The 19624-nt window shown below is 41.9% G+C and overlaps 1 protein-coding gene across 4 annotated transcripts in view; it reads left to right on the plus strand.

Annotated features, from left to right (window-relative positions):
- Window positions 1-2918: 2918 nt before the first annotated feature.
- LOC105509230 (5-formyltetrahydrofolate cyclo-ligase) overlaps window positions 2919-19624 on the plus strand; it is a 50034-nt gene continuing 33328 nt past the window's right edge. The window contains exons 1-2 of one of the 4 annotated variants that reach the window (XM_011938391.1): window positions 2919-3129; window positions 10366-10627. In XM_011938391.1, coding sequence (XP_011793781.1) covers window positions 10420-10627 — 208 coding nt within the window. In that variant the 5' untranslated portion in view covers window positions 2919-3129; window positions 10366-10419. Of the gene's footprint in view, window positions 3130-3245; window positions 3490-7065; window positions 7105-10365; window positions 10628-19624 lie in introns of those variants that run through there. The other 3 variants (XM_011938389.1, XM_011938390.1, XM_011938392.1) reach the window with 3 other exon arrangements.

The raw sequence follows: 19624 nt of genomic DNA on the forward strand, positions 1-19624 counted from the left end.
TACAGAGTCACTGACAACAATAGAACGACAACTGAGAGCTGGCATTAAAGGAGGAGAGAGAAAAATTAAAAAGCAGACCCATGACCCTCAGTAATAAATACATTTTACTCTGTACAAACAAATATACACATACAAGGAACATTTTACAGCTCTTACCACATACAATGAAATGTAATATTTTCTCTTTTTTTCGAGACAGAGTCTTGCTCTGTCGCCCAGGCTGGAGTGTGGTGGCATGATCTCAGCTCACTGCAACTTCCTCCACCCATGTTCAAGCGATTCTCCTGCCTCAGCCTCCCAAGTAGCTGGGATTACAGGCACGTGCCACCATGCCCAGCTAATTTTTCTATTTTTAATAGAGACGGGGTTTCACTATGTTGGCCAGGGTGGTCTCGAACTCGACCTCGTGATCTTCCCGCTTCTGGCTCTCAAAGTGCTGGGATTACAGGCGTGAGCCCCTGTGCCTGACTCAAACTTTAATATTTGCTATTCTATTTCATTTAAAAATTATAGCCTGCTATTGATTTCATGACCAACCAATGGATCATCTCTGGAAACATCAGCGTACTGTGTAGTGTTTTGCCATAGTGAATGCTCAATAAAGGTGTTAAATGATATCTTTCATTTAGAAAAGCATATTATTCTTATTGTCACTGTACCTTTTTATAACTTAGAAATTTATCAGAGAAGTAATTTAAATGGTGAAGAAATTCAGCTTTATGTCATATCTTGATTCCCTAACTAATTAAGATGAGGAAATTAGTGCCCCTTTACTCACTGTTTTCTACTCCCTCTGTCAGTTTCTGACATTTATATTGTTATGTTGTCAAGTTTTGTAATTTTTCATTTTTTGAGACAGAGTCTTACTCTGTCGCCCAGGCTGGAGTACAGTGGTGCAATCTCGGCTCACTGCAACCTCCGCCTCTCGGGTTCGAGGAGTTCTGTGCCTCAGCCTCCCGAGTAGCTGGGATTACAGACGCCTGCCACCACGCCCGGCTAATTTTTGTATTTTTAGTAGAGACAGGGTTTCACCATCTTGGCCAGGCTGATATTGAACTCCTGACCTCATCATCCACCCGCCTCAGCCTCCCAAAGTGCTAGGATTACAGGCATGAGCCACCACACCCAGCCAGGTTTTGTAATATTTAAACTTTGTTCTGTAACTATAATGAGTCTACTCAGCAGTATTTGTGACCGATTTCCAAACTTGAGATTTCAGTAAATAGTATTTACAGTAAACAGTATTTACAAAAATATGTAAAGCACTGAATACATACCTTGTATTTTTTTTTTTCTTTTTTTTTAGATGGAGTCTCACTCTGTCGCCAGGCTGGAGTGCAGTGGCACAATCTTGGCTCACTGCAACCTCTGCCTCCCGGGTTCAAGTGATTCTCTTGGCTCAGCCTCCCGAGTAGCTGGGACTACAGGCGTGCACCATTACACCCAGCTAATTTTTGTATTTTTAGTAGAGACGGGGTTTCACCGTGTTAGCCTGAATGGTCTCGATCTCCTGACCTCGTGATCCGCCCGTCTCGGCCTCCCAAAGTGCTGGGATTACAGGCTTGAGCCACCGCGCCCGGCATTCTGCAGACTTTTAAGGTGTGCCCATTACCCAAAAGTCCTTCGTGTCACTAGGCTAGACTGCAGACTAGACTGAGAAGCAAGACTCAAGCTAGAAGCAGACTCAGGTCGCCTTCCCTCTTCCCTCCTTCCTTCCTTCTTTCCCATGCTGTCTGCAGTTTCCAGTGCCCCTGGCTGCTTAGAGTTTCCACTGATGCCTCCTCCCCAGCCTTCTCTCTCTGGCTTGCCATTTGGGGTTGATGGATATGGCAACCTGATATGCAGGGTACTCTGCGATTTCTGAACAAAGAAAATTAGGTAAGTGATTCAACGTGGAGCTAGTGTTAATTTTTTTTTTTTTTTGGTAAAAATGAACAGATTAGAAAATTATGTAGTTTGTTAGACCTCGTGTTCTAATTTTTAGGTCAGCAAATCCGATTGCAATATGTATACGCTATACCTGCCTGGCCTTCCCTTCTTCTTACAACACAATCCCCCTGGGACTTGCATTACCTTTCCCTGGAAGCTGTTGATAGATTCCATAAAGAAGCCAGATCTCCCCTCTCAAGCCACGTGCATTCTCGCCGGGCACTTTTATGCTTTACTTAGGGTGATTCTTAACGGTGGGGATTAGGACACTGGGGCGGTCAGTAGGGAAGCAGTTTTGGAAGAGGCAGCTCTGGTTTTAGGAAGTCACGTCTGAGAGGCAACCATCTATGCAATCTGAGGCGCCTGTCTACTGGGAGCAGTTCAAGACTTCAGTTTCTTTTACCTCTTCCTGCAAGTGCCTCACCCACCCCCCAAACTGCTTTCAGTTTAAATTCATTTTTATGTTTTAATCAGAGCTGAGTGGTGGGAATGAACAGTCACTGATGGCTATAACAGGAAGTACCTATATGGGCACTATTACCTGGAATACATTCACACTAGAATCCACAAAATTTGGCTTTTACACTAGTTACTGCTTTAACAATGTTCCCGACTATGTATCATCTATATACATTAATCACATAAGGACATTTCCATCAACCACTGTGGTCTCTCAAGATTATAATGGAGCTGAAAAATTCCTAATACCTACTGATGAGGTAGCCAACCAACACATTACCTTTTCTGTGTTTAGATGCACAAGTATCATGGTGCTACAATTGCCTACAGTATTTGGTACAAAATACGCTGTACAGGTGTGTAGCATAGGTGTGTAGTAACTTTGTAACTACACTCTTTATGTTTGCACCAGAAGGAAATCGGGGCATCTGTCAGACATATCCCTGTAGCTAAGCGACTCGTGACGATTTCCCTACTTGTCCTGTCTTGCCCTTCTTTTCTGGCCCCTGAAGTCTCAGTACTCAACAGTACAAGAGATGCCAGGCACCGTGGGTACTGCCGGCCGTCTTTACCATCCCCGCCAGTGGCGCTGCCGCCTCCGCGGTCCGGGTGAGGGCTCGGGCTGAGGGAGGTCAGGCGGCAGGGCAGCGACGGCGCCTCGCCACAGCTCCCGTGAACCGGGGAGGGCGGGCCGGACCACCGGGGCCGCACGAGGGCTGGGTCCCAATAGCCGGAGGCGAGGTAAGCGCGCGGCGCGCCGAGGGCCCGCGTCCCGGAAGCGGGGTGGGAGCGCTTCCCCGAGTCCCGCCCCGCCCCTAGCCGCGGATCCACCTGGGAGCGGCCAGGGGCGGAGACCGAACCCGAGGGCGCCCAGGGTGGGATTGGATTGGGCTTGGGCGTGAGATGGCGTCGGCAGCGGTGAGCAGCGCCAAGCGGTCCCTGCGAGGAGAGCTAAAGCAGCGTCTGCGGGCGATAGGCGCAGAGGAGAGGCTACGCCAGTCCCGCGTACTGACCCAGAAGGTGCGAGACCGCCTGTAGCGGAAGCCGCGGCGGACAGACTCTCTGAAGGCCTGGCGGCCAGCGATTGCTGATCCGCGCATGGTCAGGGCAGGCGCAGGGCTAGGCCCTCCCGGCACGCGCACGTTTCCCCTCCCGGCGTCCTCACGGCCTTTCCTGGCGCGCGCACGTCCCCTCGTCGTTGTCTGGCTGTTCTTCGCACTGTGGCGGAGAGAGGGCCCGGTAGTGAAAGTTGTGAGGCTAAAGAGCGAGAGGACGGCAGGGGTTGACAGATTTATCTCTGGAAGGGGAGTTCGTTTGCATGGGTGGCACCTTTCGTGCTCGAAAACTCCTCCGTGGGGATGACGGTACTGTGGTGAGAGCAGGGTGAGAACAGAAAGTTGTGGTAGAGGAGTTGGGTGAACTCTTGAGTGCCCAGGTTCCTTCAGTGAGTCCTAAAGTTAATGAGCTATGAGTCAGACTCCAGTTACATTAGTAAAATGGCCAGAGAAAGATGCAGGTGCTTCAGATAAGGGAACACCAAAAAAAGTGTGGAGATGCCAAAGGTCAGAACTCAGATGTTGACTGCACTTCACTAAGCATGTGGAGGGCTAAGGCTGTGTCTCAGTAGCTCCAGGGCCTAGGCTTTTCCTGTCTCAGAGTTGGTCAACATTAAATGCTTTTTCTTGAGTGAATGAAAGGAAGATGTGGCTGTCACACCCAGGCTTCCCAAGAACATAGGAAACAGAAGAGAGAAATGAGAGGAATAAGTGAGGGTCCCTGTTTGTTGGTTAGCAGACCTCTGTTTTATTACTTTCACCGACTGCACTGTTACGTATTTTTAGTCTATGTAATGCCAGTTTTCTTATCAATAAAATGGGAGTCATATCCTGTCTTGAAGGCATGTTCTAAAGAGTTTTTGGGGACACATTTTTGTTAGACACCAGAGGAAGAAAAATTTAATGTCCCCTGAATAAGTACATATGTGTAATTCTGTTGTAAGTCAAACTGAAGATCTGTCTTCCCAGCATCATGCATCAGAGACACCAGTGGATATTTGGAGACTTGATGTTCCTTGGAATTAGTTATACCATCAGGCTTTCTTAATTACCCCTCACTGTTCTATTATCCGTTATTTGCTCAAATTCAAGGTGCCAATGGGTTAAAGCAGTAACTCAAATATACTTATTTCACCCCTTCTTCATCTGTGTAGGTGTGCATGAGGGAATCCATACAGATGTTAATTCGGTCGTTCAAACAATTATTTTAGCTACTATGAGGAAGCATTGCTGGGTGTTTTAGTATATGTAAAGGATATAGACTCTTGTCCTTACTATCTAGTTGTTTAAAATTTAGCTAATTCATTCACATATGTTGAACACCTAAGTAGTGCACACTTGGCTATGTACTGGGTTGTGGACATGAAAAAGATGATTGTTGCTCTAAAGGAGCAGATAGCCTCAAAGAGGAAACAGACGTGAATAAAGAATTGCATTGAAGCCAGATATATGATAAAGGTAAACACCACTATTGTGGAAAAGTAGCCTTGGGGAGGGGGAATTGGAAAGCTTTCTATTGCAAAATGTTGAGATGAATTTTGGAGAACAAGATGAATTTTTTCAGGTGAGGGGAAAGATGGGATAGAGGAGTGTGAGTAGGGATATTTAGGCAAGAGATGACAGGATACAGTTTAGCATGGGCGATGGAACTACACAGATCTGGGTTTAATCTGGCGCCACTGTCTTTTAACTGTATATCCTTGGACAGGTCTCATAATCTCTCAGAACCCTTGGTTCCTTGTCTATAAAATGGATAATATCACCCTTGTAGGTGGATTGTGAGAGTTAAAGAAGTGTGTAAAGGGATGTATTCAGTGCTTTACCTATTTTTTGATATGTCCTTTAGGAAGAGTATACTGGCAGCATTTGGATAATGGGTTGAGGAATGAAGAAAGAAAAAAAAATATGGAGACCAGTAAGGGGCTGTTGTGCCAATTCAAGTGAAAGATGAAAAAGATGCAAACCAGAGCATGGGCAGTGAAGATGGGGGGAAAGGAGGCAAATGGGAGACTGTTAAGTGAGAAACAGCAGTACTTGGCAACTGATTGGAAGAGGTTAGAGAATACTGGAAGGGGAGGAGAGTCACCTATGATTCCAAAATTTAGAGCTGGGTATAATGGTGTTTAACCTTGGGCATAAAGAATGTGGGAAGTGGAACAAATTTTGGAGGAGCATGGGAGAAATAAAGATGAATTCAGTTTCTAATCTTTTATGTTGTCTTTGTCCATAGAAGATTAGAATTCATAAACTATGGATGGGAATAGTGGCTACATAGATACAGAGTCACTGACAGCAATAGAACGACAACTGAGAGCTGGCATTAAAGGAGGAGAGAGAAAAATTAAAAAGCAGACCCATGACCCTCAGTAATAAATACATTTTACTCTGTACAAACAAATATACACATACAAGGAACATTTTACAGCTCTTACCACATACAATGAAATGTAATATTTTCTCTTTTTTTCGAGACAGAGTCTTGCTCTGTCGCCCAGGCTGGAGTGTGGTGGCATGATCTCAGCTCACTGCAACTTCCTCCACCCATGTTCAAGCGATTCTCCTGCCTCAGCCTCCCAAGTAGCTGGGATTACAGGCACGTGCCACCATGCCCAGCTAATTTTTCTATTTTTAATAGAGACGGGGTTTCACTATGTTGGCCAGGGTGGTCTCGAACTCGACCTCGTGATCTTCCCGCTTCTGGCTCTCAAAGTGCTGGGATTACAGGCGTGAGCCCCTGTGCCTGACTCAAACTTTAATATTTGCTATTCTATTTCATTTAAAAATTATAGCCTGCTATTGATTTCATGACCAACCAATGGATCATCTCTGGAAACATCAGCGTACTGTGTAGTGTTTTGCCATAGTGAATGCTCAATAAAGGTGTTAAATGATATCTTTCATTTAGAAAAGCATATTATTCTTATTGTCACTGTACCTTTTTATAACTTAGAAATTTATCAGAGAAGTAATTTAAATGGTGAAGAAATTCAGCTTTATGTCATATCTTGATTCCCTAACTAATTAAGATGAGGAAATTAGTGCCCCTTTACTCACTGTTTTCTACTCCCTCTGTCAGTTTCTGACATTTATATTGTTATGTTGTCAAGTTTTGTAATTTTTCATTTTTTGAGACAGAGTCTTACTCTGTCGCCCAGGCTGGAGTACAGTGGTGCAATCTCGGCTCACTGCAACCTCCGCCTCTCGGGTTCGAGGAGTTCTGTGCCTCAGCCTCCCGAGTAGCTGGGATTACAGACGCCTGCCACCACGCCCGGCTAATTTTTGTATTTTTAGTAGAGACAGGGTTTCACCATCTTGGCCAGGCTGATATTGAACTCCTGACCTCATCATCCACCCGCCTCAGCCTCCCAAAGTGCTAGGATTACAGGCATGAGCCACCACACCCAGCCAGGTTTTGTAATATTTAAACTTTGTTCTGTAACTATAATGAGTCTACTCAGCAGTATTTGTGACCGATTTCCAAACTTGAGATTTCAGTAAATAGTATTTACAGTAAACAGTATTTACAAAAATATGTAAAGCACTGAATACATACCTTGTATTTTTTTTTTTCTTTTTTTTTAGATGGAGTCTCACTCTGTCGCCAGGCTGGAGTGCAGTGGCACAATCTTGGCTCACTGCAACCTCTGCCTCCCGGGTTCAAGTGATTCTCTTGGCTCAGCCTCCCGAGTAGCTGGGACTACAGGCGTGCACCATTACACCCAGCTAATTTTTGTATTTTTAGTAGAGACAGGGTTTCACCATGTTGGCCAGGATGGTCTCAACCTCTTGACCTCGTGATCCGCCCACCTTGGCCTCCCAAAGTGCCAGGATTACAGGTGTGAGCCACTGCGCCCAGCTGTATTTTTGTTCTATAGATGGTGTTCATCATAGAACCAAGTTGTATGATTGAGTATGTAAGAAAAGACATAACTTTATGTCACTAGATATGTGTAACTAGGAAGGTAATGTTTCAAGTGTTAGTACCAAAGCTTTTCTCTTTTCCTCCATAATTGCTCAAAATCATTCTCTGTTTTACTTTGTTCCCATTTGGAGCATATTTCTAATTTAGTTCTATATTTTTCCAGGAGCTTCTGATTGCCTTTATTTTTCTTTTTTTGACAAATCAAAAATATCTGTTTGTCTTATCAATATATTCTTTTTCATCGTCTGTTAAAATAAATCCACTCTCTTTTTGAAAACACTCCAGCCCCTTGCTTCTTCTGGTCTGGTTGCCTCTGGCCCATTGCACTGCCATTGCCCTGGGGTTCCTCCTTACTCCACTTCTGAGTTAGGACCGCTTTTTGAGTCTAGTATCTTTTTCTCTCTTGGATTCTTTTCCTTTCATCTTATTAGAGTATATCTTCAGATAATTTTTTTTGAGAAAGTATCTATGGGGGTGGTAAACTTTTAAATATACTTTAGGAAATGTTTTACCTTCATACTAGATTGATAGTTTGAATTTCAAATTTAAAATTATTTTCTTTGTTCTGTTCAGCACCCATGGCCCCCATTCAATATGGAGACTAGTGTTTTTCTTTTACTTTTTTTTTTTTTTTGAGATGGAGTTTTGCTCTTGTTGCCCAGGCTTGAGTGTTATGGCGTGATCTTGGCTCAATTTCTGCCTCCTGGGTTCAAGGGATTCTTCTGCTTCAGCCTCTCAAGTATCTGGGACTACAGGCACGCGCCATGACGCCTGGCTAATTTTGTATTTTTAATAGAGATGGGGTTTTACCATGTTGGTCAGGCTGGCCTCGAACTCCTGACCTCAGATGATCTACCCGCCTCCGCCTCCGCCTCCAAAAGTGCTGGGATTACAGGTGTGAGCCAAGTATATCTTCTTTGATTATTTCTTTTTCCTTTGTGCCTTTTTGGAACTCTTGTTAATCAGATAATAAAAATCATAGATTGGTCTTCTGTATTTCTTAACATTTTTTTCATTTTTCCTATTTTTGTCTTTTCCCCTACTCCAAGGCTGTCTCCTAAGTTGTTTTAATTTTGCTAATCACAATTTTAGTTTCCATTGATTATTTCATGATTCCCTGATTGCTTCCTCCCCTAGTTATTGGGATTTCAAGGGAAGAATGGATTCTGCCTGACTTGCACCCTTATTCTCTGAGTGTTGTGATCTGCTGCTGTTTTGTCAGCAAAATACTGTCCCATCCACTCTTTGTCTTACAGAAATTAGGTCTCTGTTCCCTTGTTCTCAGTACTCTAATGGATTTTCTTTTTTGTGCTTCTTTACCGTCACATTAATGGGATTTGAGGAAGGAAGATAAATATGTATGCACAGTCTCACACTGAATGTTAACTGATGTTTATTACTACTTATTCAACTCTCGATCTTCTATATTCTGCTGTAAAGAGAGCAAAAAGGATACTTAACTTTCTCGTATAGTAGTTGGATGCCCAAAGCCCCAGGCCTCCCCAGGTCTAGGTTTCACATTTCCTTTCTTTGCCCATTTCAGGCCTCAAAACAATTTTGTAAATTTTCAGAATGTGAGAGTTAACTTTCTTTCTTAGACTGGTTTGATGTGCTCTATCTACTTGATTTCTGTGTTTCCTTTTTTATTAGTAATAACTTGACTTTCTATTCCTGTATGTTTTTGCTAGTCATATTTATAAGCTACTTCTATGGCTTACAATTATATAATAATAACAAAAGTATTAAAAAGTCTGATAAAGAATAAGAAAAGTATTCTTTTCTTTTTAGTTTGGCAAACAGGGAAGAACAGAAAAGGAAGCGAAAAAAAGAGAGCTGGCCAGGCGCAGTGGCTCACACCTGTAATCCCAGCACTTTGGGAGGTCCAGGTGGGTGGATCAGTTGAGCTCAGGAGTTTGAGACCAGCCTGAGCAACATGGTGAAACCCTGTCTCCACAAAAAAATACGAAAAATCAGCTGGACATAGTGGTTGCACCTGTGGTCCCAGCTACTCTGGAGGCTGAGGCAGGAGGATTGCCTGAGCCTAAGAGGCAGAGGTTGCAGATTGTGCCACTGCACTCCAGCCTGGGGAACGGAGGGAGACCCTGTCTATATATATATATTAAAAAAAAAAAAAAGGAAAAGGGAGAGTGAAGGACTAACTTCTGAGTCTGGATAAGTTCCTGAGATTGTTGACATTTCTATGATGAGCAAAGCTCAATTCCCTTCTCCTGCCTGATGGATGATTCAATTGAAAATGATTTCTTTTGTCAGGATCTGCTCTCACCCCATAATTGTGAATATTCTGATATTCATTTGAACAGGTGAATTTTAGGAAATGGGATGGGGATGGCAGAGCTAAGAGAGAATTATAAGGCATGTTCTCTGCCTCAGAGAGCTCAGTTCATGGACCGGTTAGAGATACCACATTTAGGGCACATGAAACAATTAGTGATCCACTCATGACAATACATTATTGTTATATATTAACTCTAAATGTAGTAAGGGTTCGGCAGAAGTTAGGAAAAGTTAGGGCTTGTGTTGGACTTTAAATGGGTAGAATTTGGGAGGAGAGAGAAGCCTGACAATCCAAGGAGTGGAGAAGCTTGTGGGAGCCAAGATTCAGAGATAAAATAAAGCAGACTCTAGGGAAAGCATGTGAAATGACCGAAGACTACTAAAATGGGTAGGTGGGGATCAAGCCTGGAATTCTCTAGATAAACAGCTTGTCTCCACAGTGACCTTTTAATGGGTTTTCACACCTACCAGAGTGGGTGTACCAGGAAGGGATAAAAGGAGCAGGTAAGTGCTGGGTCCCAAACTAAAAGTCAGGCTTCAGGATGCAACACTGTCTGACCCACTGTATCACTCTGCCCCGCCCAACTTTTTTTTCTTTTTAATATTTAAAGAATTTGGAGAAGGCTGAGAGAGAAAGGAAGAACTGTTAAGGGGAGTTACTAAATATAGTCTTGGAAAATATAATTGCCATAATTTCCCATTTAGGTGATTGCCCACAGTGAGTACCAAAAGTCCAAAAGAATTTCCATCTTTCTGAGCATGCAAGATGAAATTGAGACCGAAGAGATTATCAAGGACATTTTCCAACGAGGCAAAGTCTGCTTCATCCCTCGGTATCAGTTCCAGAGCAATCACATGGATATGGTGAGACTAGAATCACCAGAGGAAATTTCCTTACTTCCCAGAACATCCTGGAATATCCCTCAGCCTGGTGAGGGTGATGTTCGGGAGGAGGCCTTGTCCACAGGTGAGTATTATGGTGTTAGGATGTTGTTAGGTTATGACCAGTTGTTAGATCTCAGATTCACCTGTTATATGTGGGTCAGTGGGAGTTGCTTTTCCTGTAGGGATTAATTTGTATTTTGCCTACGTTCCAAGACACCTCTATTACTTGGTTTAGGATGTGATGCCTTTTGAAAACTGTGAAGTGTAAACGAATAATATTGTTGACTTCTCACATATTGTTGCCCTACTTTGTGGGCTGAATTATGTATTTTTCCTGAATCATTATTTCCTGTGGTTTCAGTTATGGCCTGCTTGCTAATGAGCATATTATTATTAATGCTAATTAGCACTTATATCTCCAGTTCAGACCTGAAAACTACTTTCTGTACATCTCTACTTGGATGTCACATATACATCTCAAACATGAGATGTTCCAAACTGAGTCATGGTCCCCTCAGCCTCGACTACCTACCATGTGTTTATCTCAGCACATGGCACCACCAGCTACCCAGCTGGCCATGCCAGAAATCTCCAGGTCATCCTTGACTCCCCTCTTTCTCTCGTGCCCCACATGTGGTCTATTGCTAAGTCCTGATGATTTTACCTACTGCATATTTAGTGAATCTGTCCATTTCTCTCTAACCCACTGCTACTACTGCAGTCTAAGCTGGCATCTCCTCCTGCCTGCATTCCGGGAAAGGCCTTTTAACTGTTCTTTCTCTCCATGTCTTGCATCTTCTTCCTCTTTATTGGTTATTTAAAAGTAATTGAAACAAGATTTTGAAAACACAAATCTGCCACTTCTCTCCCCTCCTTAAAGTCTTTCTGTGACTTACTGTTGCCCTTAGGTTGAAGTAAACACTACTTAATGAGGTTCTTCCTGATCTTGGCCCTGCTATCTTTCTAGTTTCACATCTTTCTACTCCCCACTTCATAGTCTGAGTTCCAGCCACTCTTGAGTATCTCTGTTTCCCAACTCCACTTTGCCTTCTCTACTGCTGGGTCTTAATACATGCTGTTTTCTGGCCAACAGCTGCTTGGGAAGTTTTATCATTATGAAACAGGTAAAGAGCTGAAAGCAAAATAAGCTAAGGGTATTATTTTTTAGTATAATGCCTGAAACCCATCTTAGAGATGTATATTTTTGACTGAGACTTAAATGGTTGCAAAGAAGCCCCAGCACAACTTTATGCAGTCTTTACTCAGTTTCTGCCCCTTCCAATACAATGCCATTGCCTATGAAGTCAGTATGATGGAGTGGGAGGGGAGAGGGTCAAGGACTCATAACAGTAGAGGGATTATGTACTTTGCTAGTTTAACTTTCCCTATATTGTCCAGTCTTGGGCTTTGCTAGATGTTTAGGCACCAAAAATATATTCAGATCTACCTCCTTAATGTCCTGCATCAATAGGCCAGATGAATGTCAGCATTTTAAAGCTCTTTCATATTTTCAAGGGGAAAGCTTGCAAGCAAGCAAGCATTTCAAGGCAATGAGATAATAAGGGAATACAGAGTATTTGGAGAACAGTCTAGGGTTATAGATAAGAAAAGATGGGAAATTATAACTACTGACTTTGCTCAAACTTAATTTAGCTACTCCAGACTTGCAGGCTTAATAGTGGAACCTAGGATACTGTCCTAATTCCAGTTGACTCTGTTAACAGCTCCTTCAGTGCTTGCATCACCTCTAATTGAAATTTTACTTGGTTTCCTCCAGTAACCAATTCCTCTAGAGGCAGCTCATTCCTTTTAGAACAGCTCTGCTCCTTCTAGAATATCTTCCTTGGGTTGAGCTAAAGTATGTCACTTTGAACTCCTGTGCATTTGTTCTAGTTCTATTCAAGTACAGAGGTGAAAAGAGTAAGGAAGAAGCATTATTTTTCCTTTTAACTTATTTGCACTTCCTGATTAGGATAATCTCAATCCAAATAAGTGAGTCAATCATTTATGTATGATTTATTTTTTTTTTTTTAAGACAGGGTTTTGCTCTGTCACCCAGGCTGGAGTGCAAATGGTGCGATCTCAGCTCACTGCAACTTCCGCCTCCTGGGTTCAAGCGATTCTCCTGCCTCAGTGTCCCAAGGAGCTAGGATTATAGGCATGTGCCACCATGGCCAGCTAATTTTGTATTTTTAATAGAGATGGGGTTTCACCATGTTGGTCAGGCTGATCTCGAACTCCTGACCTTAGATGATCCACCTGCCTCGGCCTCCCAAAGTGCTGGGATTACAGGCGTGAGCCACCACACTCGGCCTGTGTATGGTTTTTAGCACGTCGTTTGGCACATAGGAGCTATCGAATAAATAATAATATATTAATTTTAAGCAAGGAAGTCAGAATTATTCATTGTAAGATAAACTCATTACTAGCCAAGTAGTTAATATTTTGGTAATTTTCAGCAGATATTTTCACACATCTACTTTGTGTCAGATACTCTTTTATGTCTGGAAAGATAAGGGCCTGATTTGAAGGGACTCACACTATAGCTGGTGAGACAGAAAATGAACATAAACAGAATATCCTAACCTGTAGTATTGGTCAAATATAAGTGTCAAATGAAAAGATACTGAATATTAAAAACAGAAATTTAGAATATGGTTCTGAATAGAAAAAAGTCCATCAAAAATACCCCACAACTGGTTGTTCATTTTTTTATTTCTCCTTTATGGCATTTATTCATGCTGTATTTGTAGTAACAGTGACCTTTTCCTCCCATGCATTTTTCTTTGCAGATACTTGCAATCTGGGTTGCAGAGGGATAGAGGATTATACCCACAGTTTCTCGAAACTACAGTCTGGGGTCAAAGCTTGCTGCTGTTGTTTATAGAAATGTTTGAGTAGGCAGCCTCACCTGTTTGTTGTCTCCTAACATCACCCTCTGTAATGTGGATGTCTACTTGCATCAGCAACTTAAAATGTGGCAACTTCAGTGCTTAAGCATAAGTCTAACTTTACAGTGTTTGGGACAAGCTGATCAGAGCTCAGACTGTCCTTGGTGTAGCTTTCGTTGTCTGTTTATCTTTCTTGTTTGCTCACATTATCAGAGCTTAGAAAAGAGTGAGCTTTTGTGTCCTCAGTTGCAATGATAAGTTCCTAAGCAAAAATTTCCCATAGGCTATTCTTGTATTATATATGTAGCAAAAGAAATAGATTGCTAAATGAAATAGAGGGTCGGATTCTTTCCCAAGTTTATCTTCAAAGTAAGGGCTACTTGGGCGATTAGATTAGGGCAGGAATTTTTCCAGTGCAAGTATATAGTCCGATTCAACCTGGCTTAAGCTAAAATGAGATTTTATTGGCCCAGAGACTGAAAAGTTCACAGAAGGGCTGGCTGGGTCAGTGGCATTAGGATCCAGTCTATCTCTGCCTTTTGGCTTTGCTTCCATCTATGTCAGTTTCATTTCCTGGTGCCACATGGTGGCCCATAGCAGCTCTAGGTTCCATGGCATCCTTACTGTTAGCAATAAAGAACAAGTTTGTTTTCTAACAGTCTGATAAAGTCCTGGTCCTAACTCTTCTTGACCCAAATGGGCATCTTGAAATTAATCACTATGGCCAGAGATATGGAATTGGCTGACTGGCTTAGGCCTGGATCTTACGTGCCTGTCCCTGACCCATTCTTTGTGACCAGGAAGAAAAGAAGTGCCAGTTGACTTAGACTACGTCATATGCCCAGCTCGGCAGCCCTACCCAAACCACTGAGCTGAGAGTAGGGTGAGAGTGTTTGTTGTGTTTCCAGAACAAGGGGGAATGGATACTGGAGAGTCAAAACTAAACTCACCTCTGCTATCAATCATTTCTGAAATTCTGCAGAGTATAATAGGCTCTTTGCAGTCATAGCTTTGCCAGTGTTGATTTTTTAACTTATGATCCTCTTGGAGGCTTTTTGGGAATTAATATCTATGTGTAGGTACCTGAGCCATAACTTAATGATCATAATGAAGACTTTCTAGTCCTCAAATAAAACATTTTAAAGTAATCGAGTGAGGCATCATCAAGGACAGAGTCTTTGAACTACCCTTCTAGGTTGTTCATGATCAGTACTTTTGAGAGGGTTATGATTGGTTCACTATAAGTAGCTCACATTGACTTCATTTCTTTCTTTCTTAGGATTGCATGGCATCTGCAAGAATATAATAAAAGATAATGGGTATGGATTTCATCAAGGCATATTTGATGGAGTCATGATATCCTCGGGATGCTGGAGAAATTTGTATTGGCTCATAATACTTTATTCAGAAAAGATGTGTAGAGCACTGCTCTGTGGGAGGTGTGATGGGGACATAGCAGGGAACAGCATGGACTTGGTTCCCAGTGTTGTGGAGTTAACTAGCCTGTTCTCACAGAAGCAGGTTTGTGCTGGCATGTCACAGGGCTCTCTTCTTTTTGCTCTCCTGTTCAACTTTTTGTTGAACTTTTAGCTTTTTTCAGCTTTCGTTGAACACTTAGATGTCTCACTGTTCCTTATTTTCAGCATGTCGAAATTCATTCTTATTCTTTTTGTGTTTTTCATATTTCTGTTAGCAGCTTCTTTGTAGACATGGAATTATCCTTGCCTCCTTCCCACCATCCAGTTATTACCAGATTTTTCTTTGTAATGTTTTTGTCACCTGTCTTTCTCTAATTCCAGTTTTGGGAGAATTCTTTGTCTACAATTTTCATTCTTCGTATCTGTTCCATTGGAGTAAACTTTAAATTGGTTTCCTGGCCATATTAACTTTTCCAAAGTACCTTCTGTATGGGTCATCTACCCTATTCAGGCCTTCTCTGTGTGCTGAATAGATCTGTGTACCTGAGCAAACAATGATTCCTGCTGGTTGTTGCCAAAAGAAGGGACATTGGATGAAATCCAAACATTGAGGCCACTTTCTGGGCCTTACCTGCCTTTCTGCCTTAATACTTGTGCCTCCTTGGTACAGTTCCTTATTTCAGCCAAAGTGGTCTGCTAGAAGACAGTATTTCCTAGTAATGGAAAATATGGATTTGAGAATCAGACCAACCTGGATTTGGATTCTAGTTTTGCTCCTTTCTAATTGTGTTACCTTGGGAAGATCACTTAACTTCTCAGAGTTTCAGTCTTCTTACCTGTAAGTGGATTCAGACCTACCTTGCATATCTGTTATGGAGCTTAAATGAGATAATGTCTGAATAGTGTTTGACACATAGTAGGTGCTCAGTAAAAATGCCCTTGTTGCTGCTGTGGCTGCTGTTGTTTTTGCTGATGTTGAGTGGTCAAGCATAGGGTAATGTTATGTGCTTTACTGTGAAAGTGATTTTGTTTATACCGTTTTCCAGGCTAGAATATATTATATGTTTCTTCAGGATAGTCTCTTCTAGTCTGGTGCTTAAGATCACTAGCTTTGGAGTCAGACTGATCTCAGTTTGAATCTGGCCTTTACCACTTGGGCAGAATTACTTAACATCTCAAAGTCCAAATTTCCCATCTGAAAATTGGAGATAATTACAGTACTGACTAACTGTGTTGTTGAGAGGATAAAGTAAGATGATATATGTAAAGTGCCTAGTATAGTTTGCCATGTAGTCAGAGATCAATACATGGTAGTTATTAACACTAAGCAGAAATTATTTTCCCCAAACCTTCCCTGGCTGCCTACAATGTACTAGTCTCTTTCTTCCTTAATTCTTATGTACGTGGCACTTTACATATATTACCATGTTTTATTAATTCTTTTTGGAAGTGTTTCCCTTTTCTTTGCTGATAGACTTAGACTCTTTAGGAGCAGAAACCTTCTTCTAAATCATTTGTATCCCTGGTACATAGTCATGTGGTTTATGTGGTAGACTTTCAGTAAAGGTTTCTTGAGGTGAAGCTAACAGTTTTGAATTCAAAGAATGCCTGTGTAAATGAATAGATGATCAACACTTTATAGCTATAAAAGAAAAGCTGGATTTAAAAAACTATATGCATGTGCACAGGGACACATTAAAAAGTATACCAGAGTCAGTTGTTTTATAAGGTGCTGTAACTTGTTGTTTTTAGAGACAAGGTCTCACTCTGTCACCCGGACTGGAGTGCAGGAGTGTAATCATAGCTCACTGTAACCTTGAACTCCTGAGCTCAAGTGATCCTCCAACCTCAGCCTCCTGAGTAGCTGGGACTACACATGCACACTACCATGCTTGACTAACTAACTTTTAAATTTTTTGTAGAGACAGGTCTACTCTGTTGCCTAGGCTGATCTCGAACTCCTGGCCTCAAGCAATCCTCCTGCCTTGGCCTCCCAGAGTGCTGGGATTATAGATGTGAGCCAAAGCACCCAACCAGCATTTTTTATATTTGTGAGTAAAGAGTTAACATCAGTCCTGGACTAAGCTGGACCTGCCTGGGGGAATATCCTTGAAACTTATCTTCTCTCAGCACTAGTTTTTGGGAAGCCATAGAGTTGTGATAACGTGGGATGTACCTGTACCTGTACCTGCCTGTTACTGTGTGCTACTATACCTGAATTAGGAGCTGTGAGTTGGCATGGAAGCCTTGGGTCTGTGGAAATAGATCTCTACAAAAGATGGGCAGGAAATGGAGGTTGCAGCTTCTCTGCATGAAGGTGACCTGTGTGCCCCTTGGCTCTTGCTGTACCTTGTGTGAGGGAGAAGGCAAAAGAAGCAGTGTACTGAGGTAGCTGCTGGGCTCTGGATGAGGTAAATATGCTGAACCTGCCATATCTCCTCTTCTGTGTTCCTCTGTAAGGCTAAGTACATGGAGTAATACTTAGACTGTTTCCTGAGCCCATGTGCCAAGTCAAATCTATAACAGCTGCTGGGTCAATACAGTCTCTGGGTTTGTTTTTAATTTTTTGTGGGGAGTGGGCAGTGCAGCTTAAATAACAGACATTTATTTTCTGACAGTCTGGGTATTTTTAATAATATTCTGTGGAGACTCTAACACCACTGGTCCCACCAGTGACTGTCAGCATGTCTATGAGAATGTTTAATTTTTACTAAGCCTAGAAATAAGTAGTTATAAGATCCTACATGGTATGATATTTTGATATGAGTTACAGCTTATCTTCTCATTGAAAGTGTTTCTAAACCTTTAACACGTGTTTCTTTAGCTTAACAAAAATCCTCCTCACTAATTGTATTTGAACTTTTGAAATAAGTTATGACTAAAAGTAAATGAAAGCAACTGTAATTTTGGAATGTGCTTTTTCACATCGCACATGCCATTGTAGGCATTTTGGGTGACCTCCCTCTCTGGACAATTGAGAACATTGCCTCCTGAGTTAGGCACTGTGGGAGGGAGAGTGAACCCTTACTGTCCTTGCTTCATCTTCTTTGTTTTCAGATGGGATAACTGCAACCCAGGGAGGTTAAGTCACTCCCCCAAGGACACACAGACAGTTAATGATAACGCGAGGTCACCCAGTTCTGGTTTCCACTCCAGTGCCCTTTGAAGTGCCATTTTTCTTCACACTTCATTCATTAAGATTGCTTTACTACCTAGATTTTCTTCTCTCTCCTGACAGCATACTGCATTAAAACCGTTATTCATGGCACAGGTACCCTTGGTAATTGTGTGCATGGGAACATTGTCATATTTTCCCAAGTAAGAACTTGGACTGAGTCATATGTATCTAAAACTACACTGGTCTTAAAGTTAAGCTTTTTTTTTCAGTCATTTTGTATTCAACTAAATACACAGGAAGAACCAGCTACAGCTTTGATTTCTATCAGGGCCTTTCATTTGAATTATAAGTGCACTCATGATAGGCTTCCTTGGACTTGTTCCAGAATTGTCTATTTTATCTTTTGTAGCGACTTTAGAATATATCCTCATTTCAGAGAATGGTAATTTGCTTCTTGTTAACTCCCAGCCCATTAAGATTAAAAGATAGTTCCTTAGGGGTTATGGCCTATTATTCTTCCCAAGATGGGCTAGCCTGCTAAATGTTCTACTCAAGCATAATGATTCATTGAGTGTACTACTGAACACTTAACTATCTTTAAAAGGACTAGCCCAGGTGACTTAAACCTCGCTATATATAGAACTTCAGGTGTTTAAACTGTTTTTCCAATTCAACCTTTTTTTTTTTTTTTTTTTTGAGATGGAGTCTTGCTCATTGCCCAGGCTGGAGTGCAGTGGCGCGATCTCGGCTCACTGCAAGCTCTGCCTCCCGGGTTCACGCCATTCTCCTGTCTCAGCCTCCTGAGTAGCTGAGACTACAGGCGCCCGCCACCACGCCCGGCTAATTTTTTGTATTTTTAGTAGAGACGGGGTTTCACCGTGTTAGCCAGGGTGGTCTTGATCTCCTGACCTCGTGATCCGCCCGCCTCAGCCTCCCAAAGTGCTGGGATTACAGGCGTGAGCCCCTGCGCCCGGCTGTCAACTTTTATCACCTAATTGAGACATTAAAATGTCTATTAGGTTTATATATATTTCTGTATACATTTAATTCAGAGGAAGGGCAGAATTTTTAAGAGGAGTGAAGTTGTGTTAGAAAAAATAAACTTTTTTTTTAGTTTATTCCTCTGAACCTTAAATTTCAAGCTAGGGTAGTAAAGACTTGTGTGTAAATGAATGCCCAGCTTAAATGCTGCCTCCTCCAAAAGTCTTCTTAGATTTCTTAGTCATATCTAAACACTTCTTCCTTTGTATTCTCCCTGTATTTTAACACCCTAGCATACCTTTTGTTATTGGATTTGCTTTATTATATCCTATATGTGTAATTTAAAAGTTTTTGCTTTACTACTTGCAGGGATTAGGAGTCCACCATTTAATAGGGAATCCCTTTTCATTTACCCCACTTTATAAAAGGTTACAAAATTACTCTCCATATTAAGCTTATGGCTTCATGTAACTTTCACCTGATGGTACTTTAGAGAAACATATAAATAATCTTCAAACTTTTTTTTTTTTGGTATGGGCTTAGCACAGTGCCCTGATGAATCTGAGGTACCATCTCTTTCTTCAGTAACTTAAATATCCTTTTTAAAGTACACCTGAAAATTGTATATTGAGTGAATGACTGATAGTACTACAAAGAAATGCAGATATAAT

This window comes from Colobus angolensis, unplaced genomic scaffold (genome assembly GCF_000951035.1).
Source record: "Colobus angolensis palliatus isolate OR3802 unplaced genomic scaffold, Cang.pa_1.0 Scaffold172, whole genome shotgun sequence".
NCBI lineage: Eukaryota > Metazoa > Chordata > Mammalia > Primates > Cercopithecidae > Colobus > Colobus angolensis.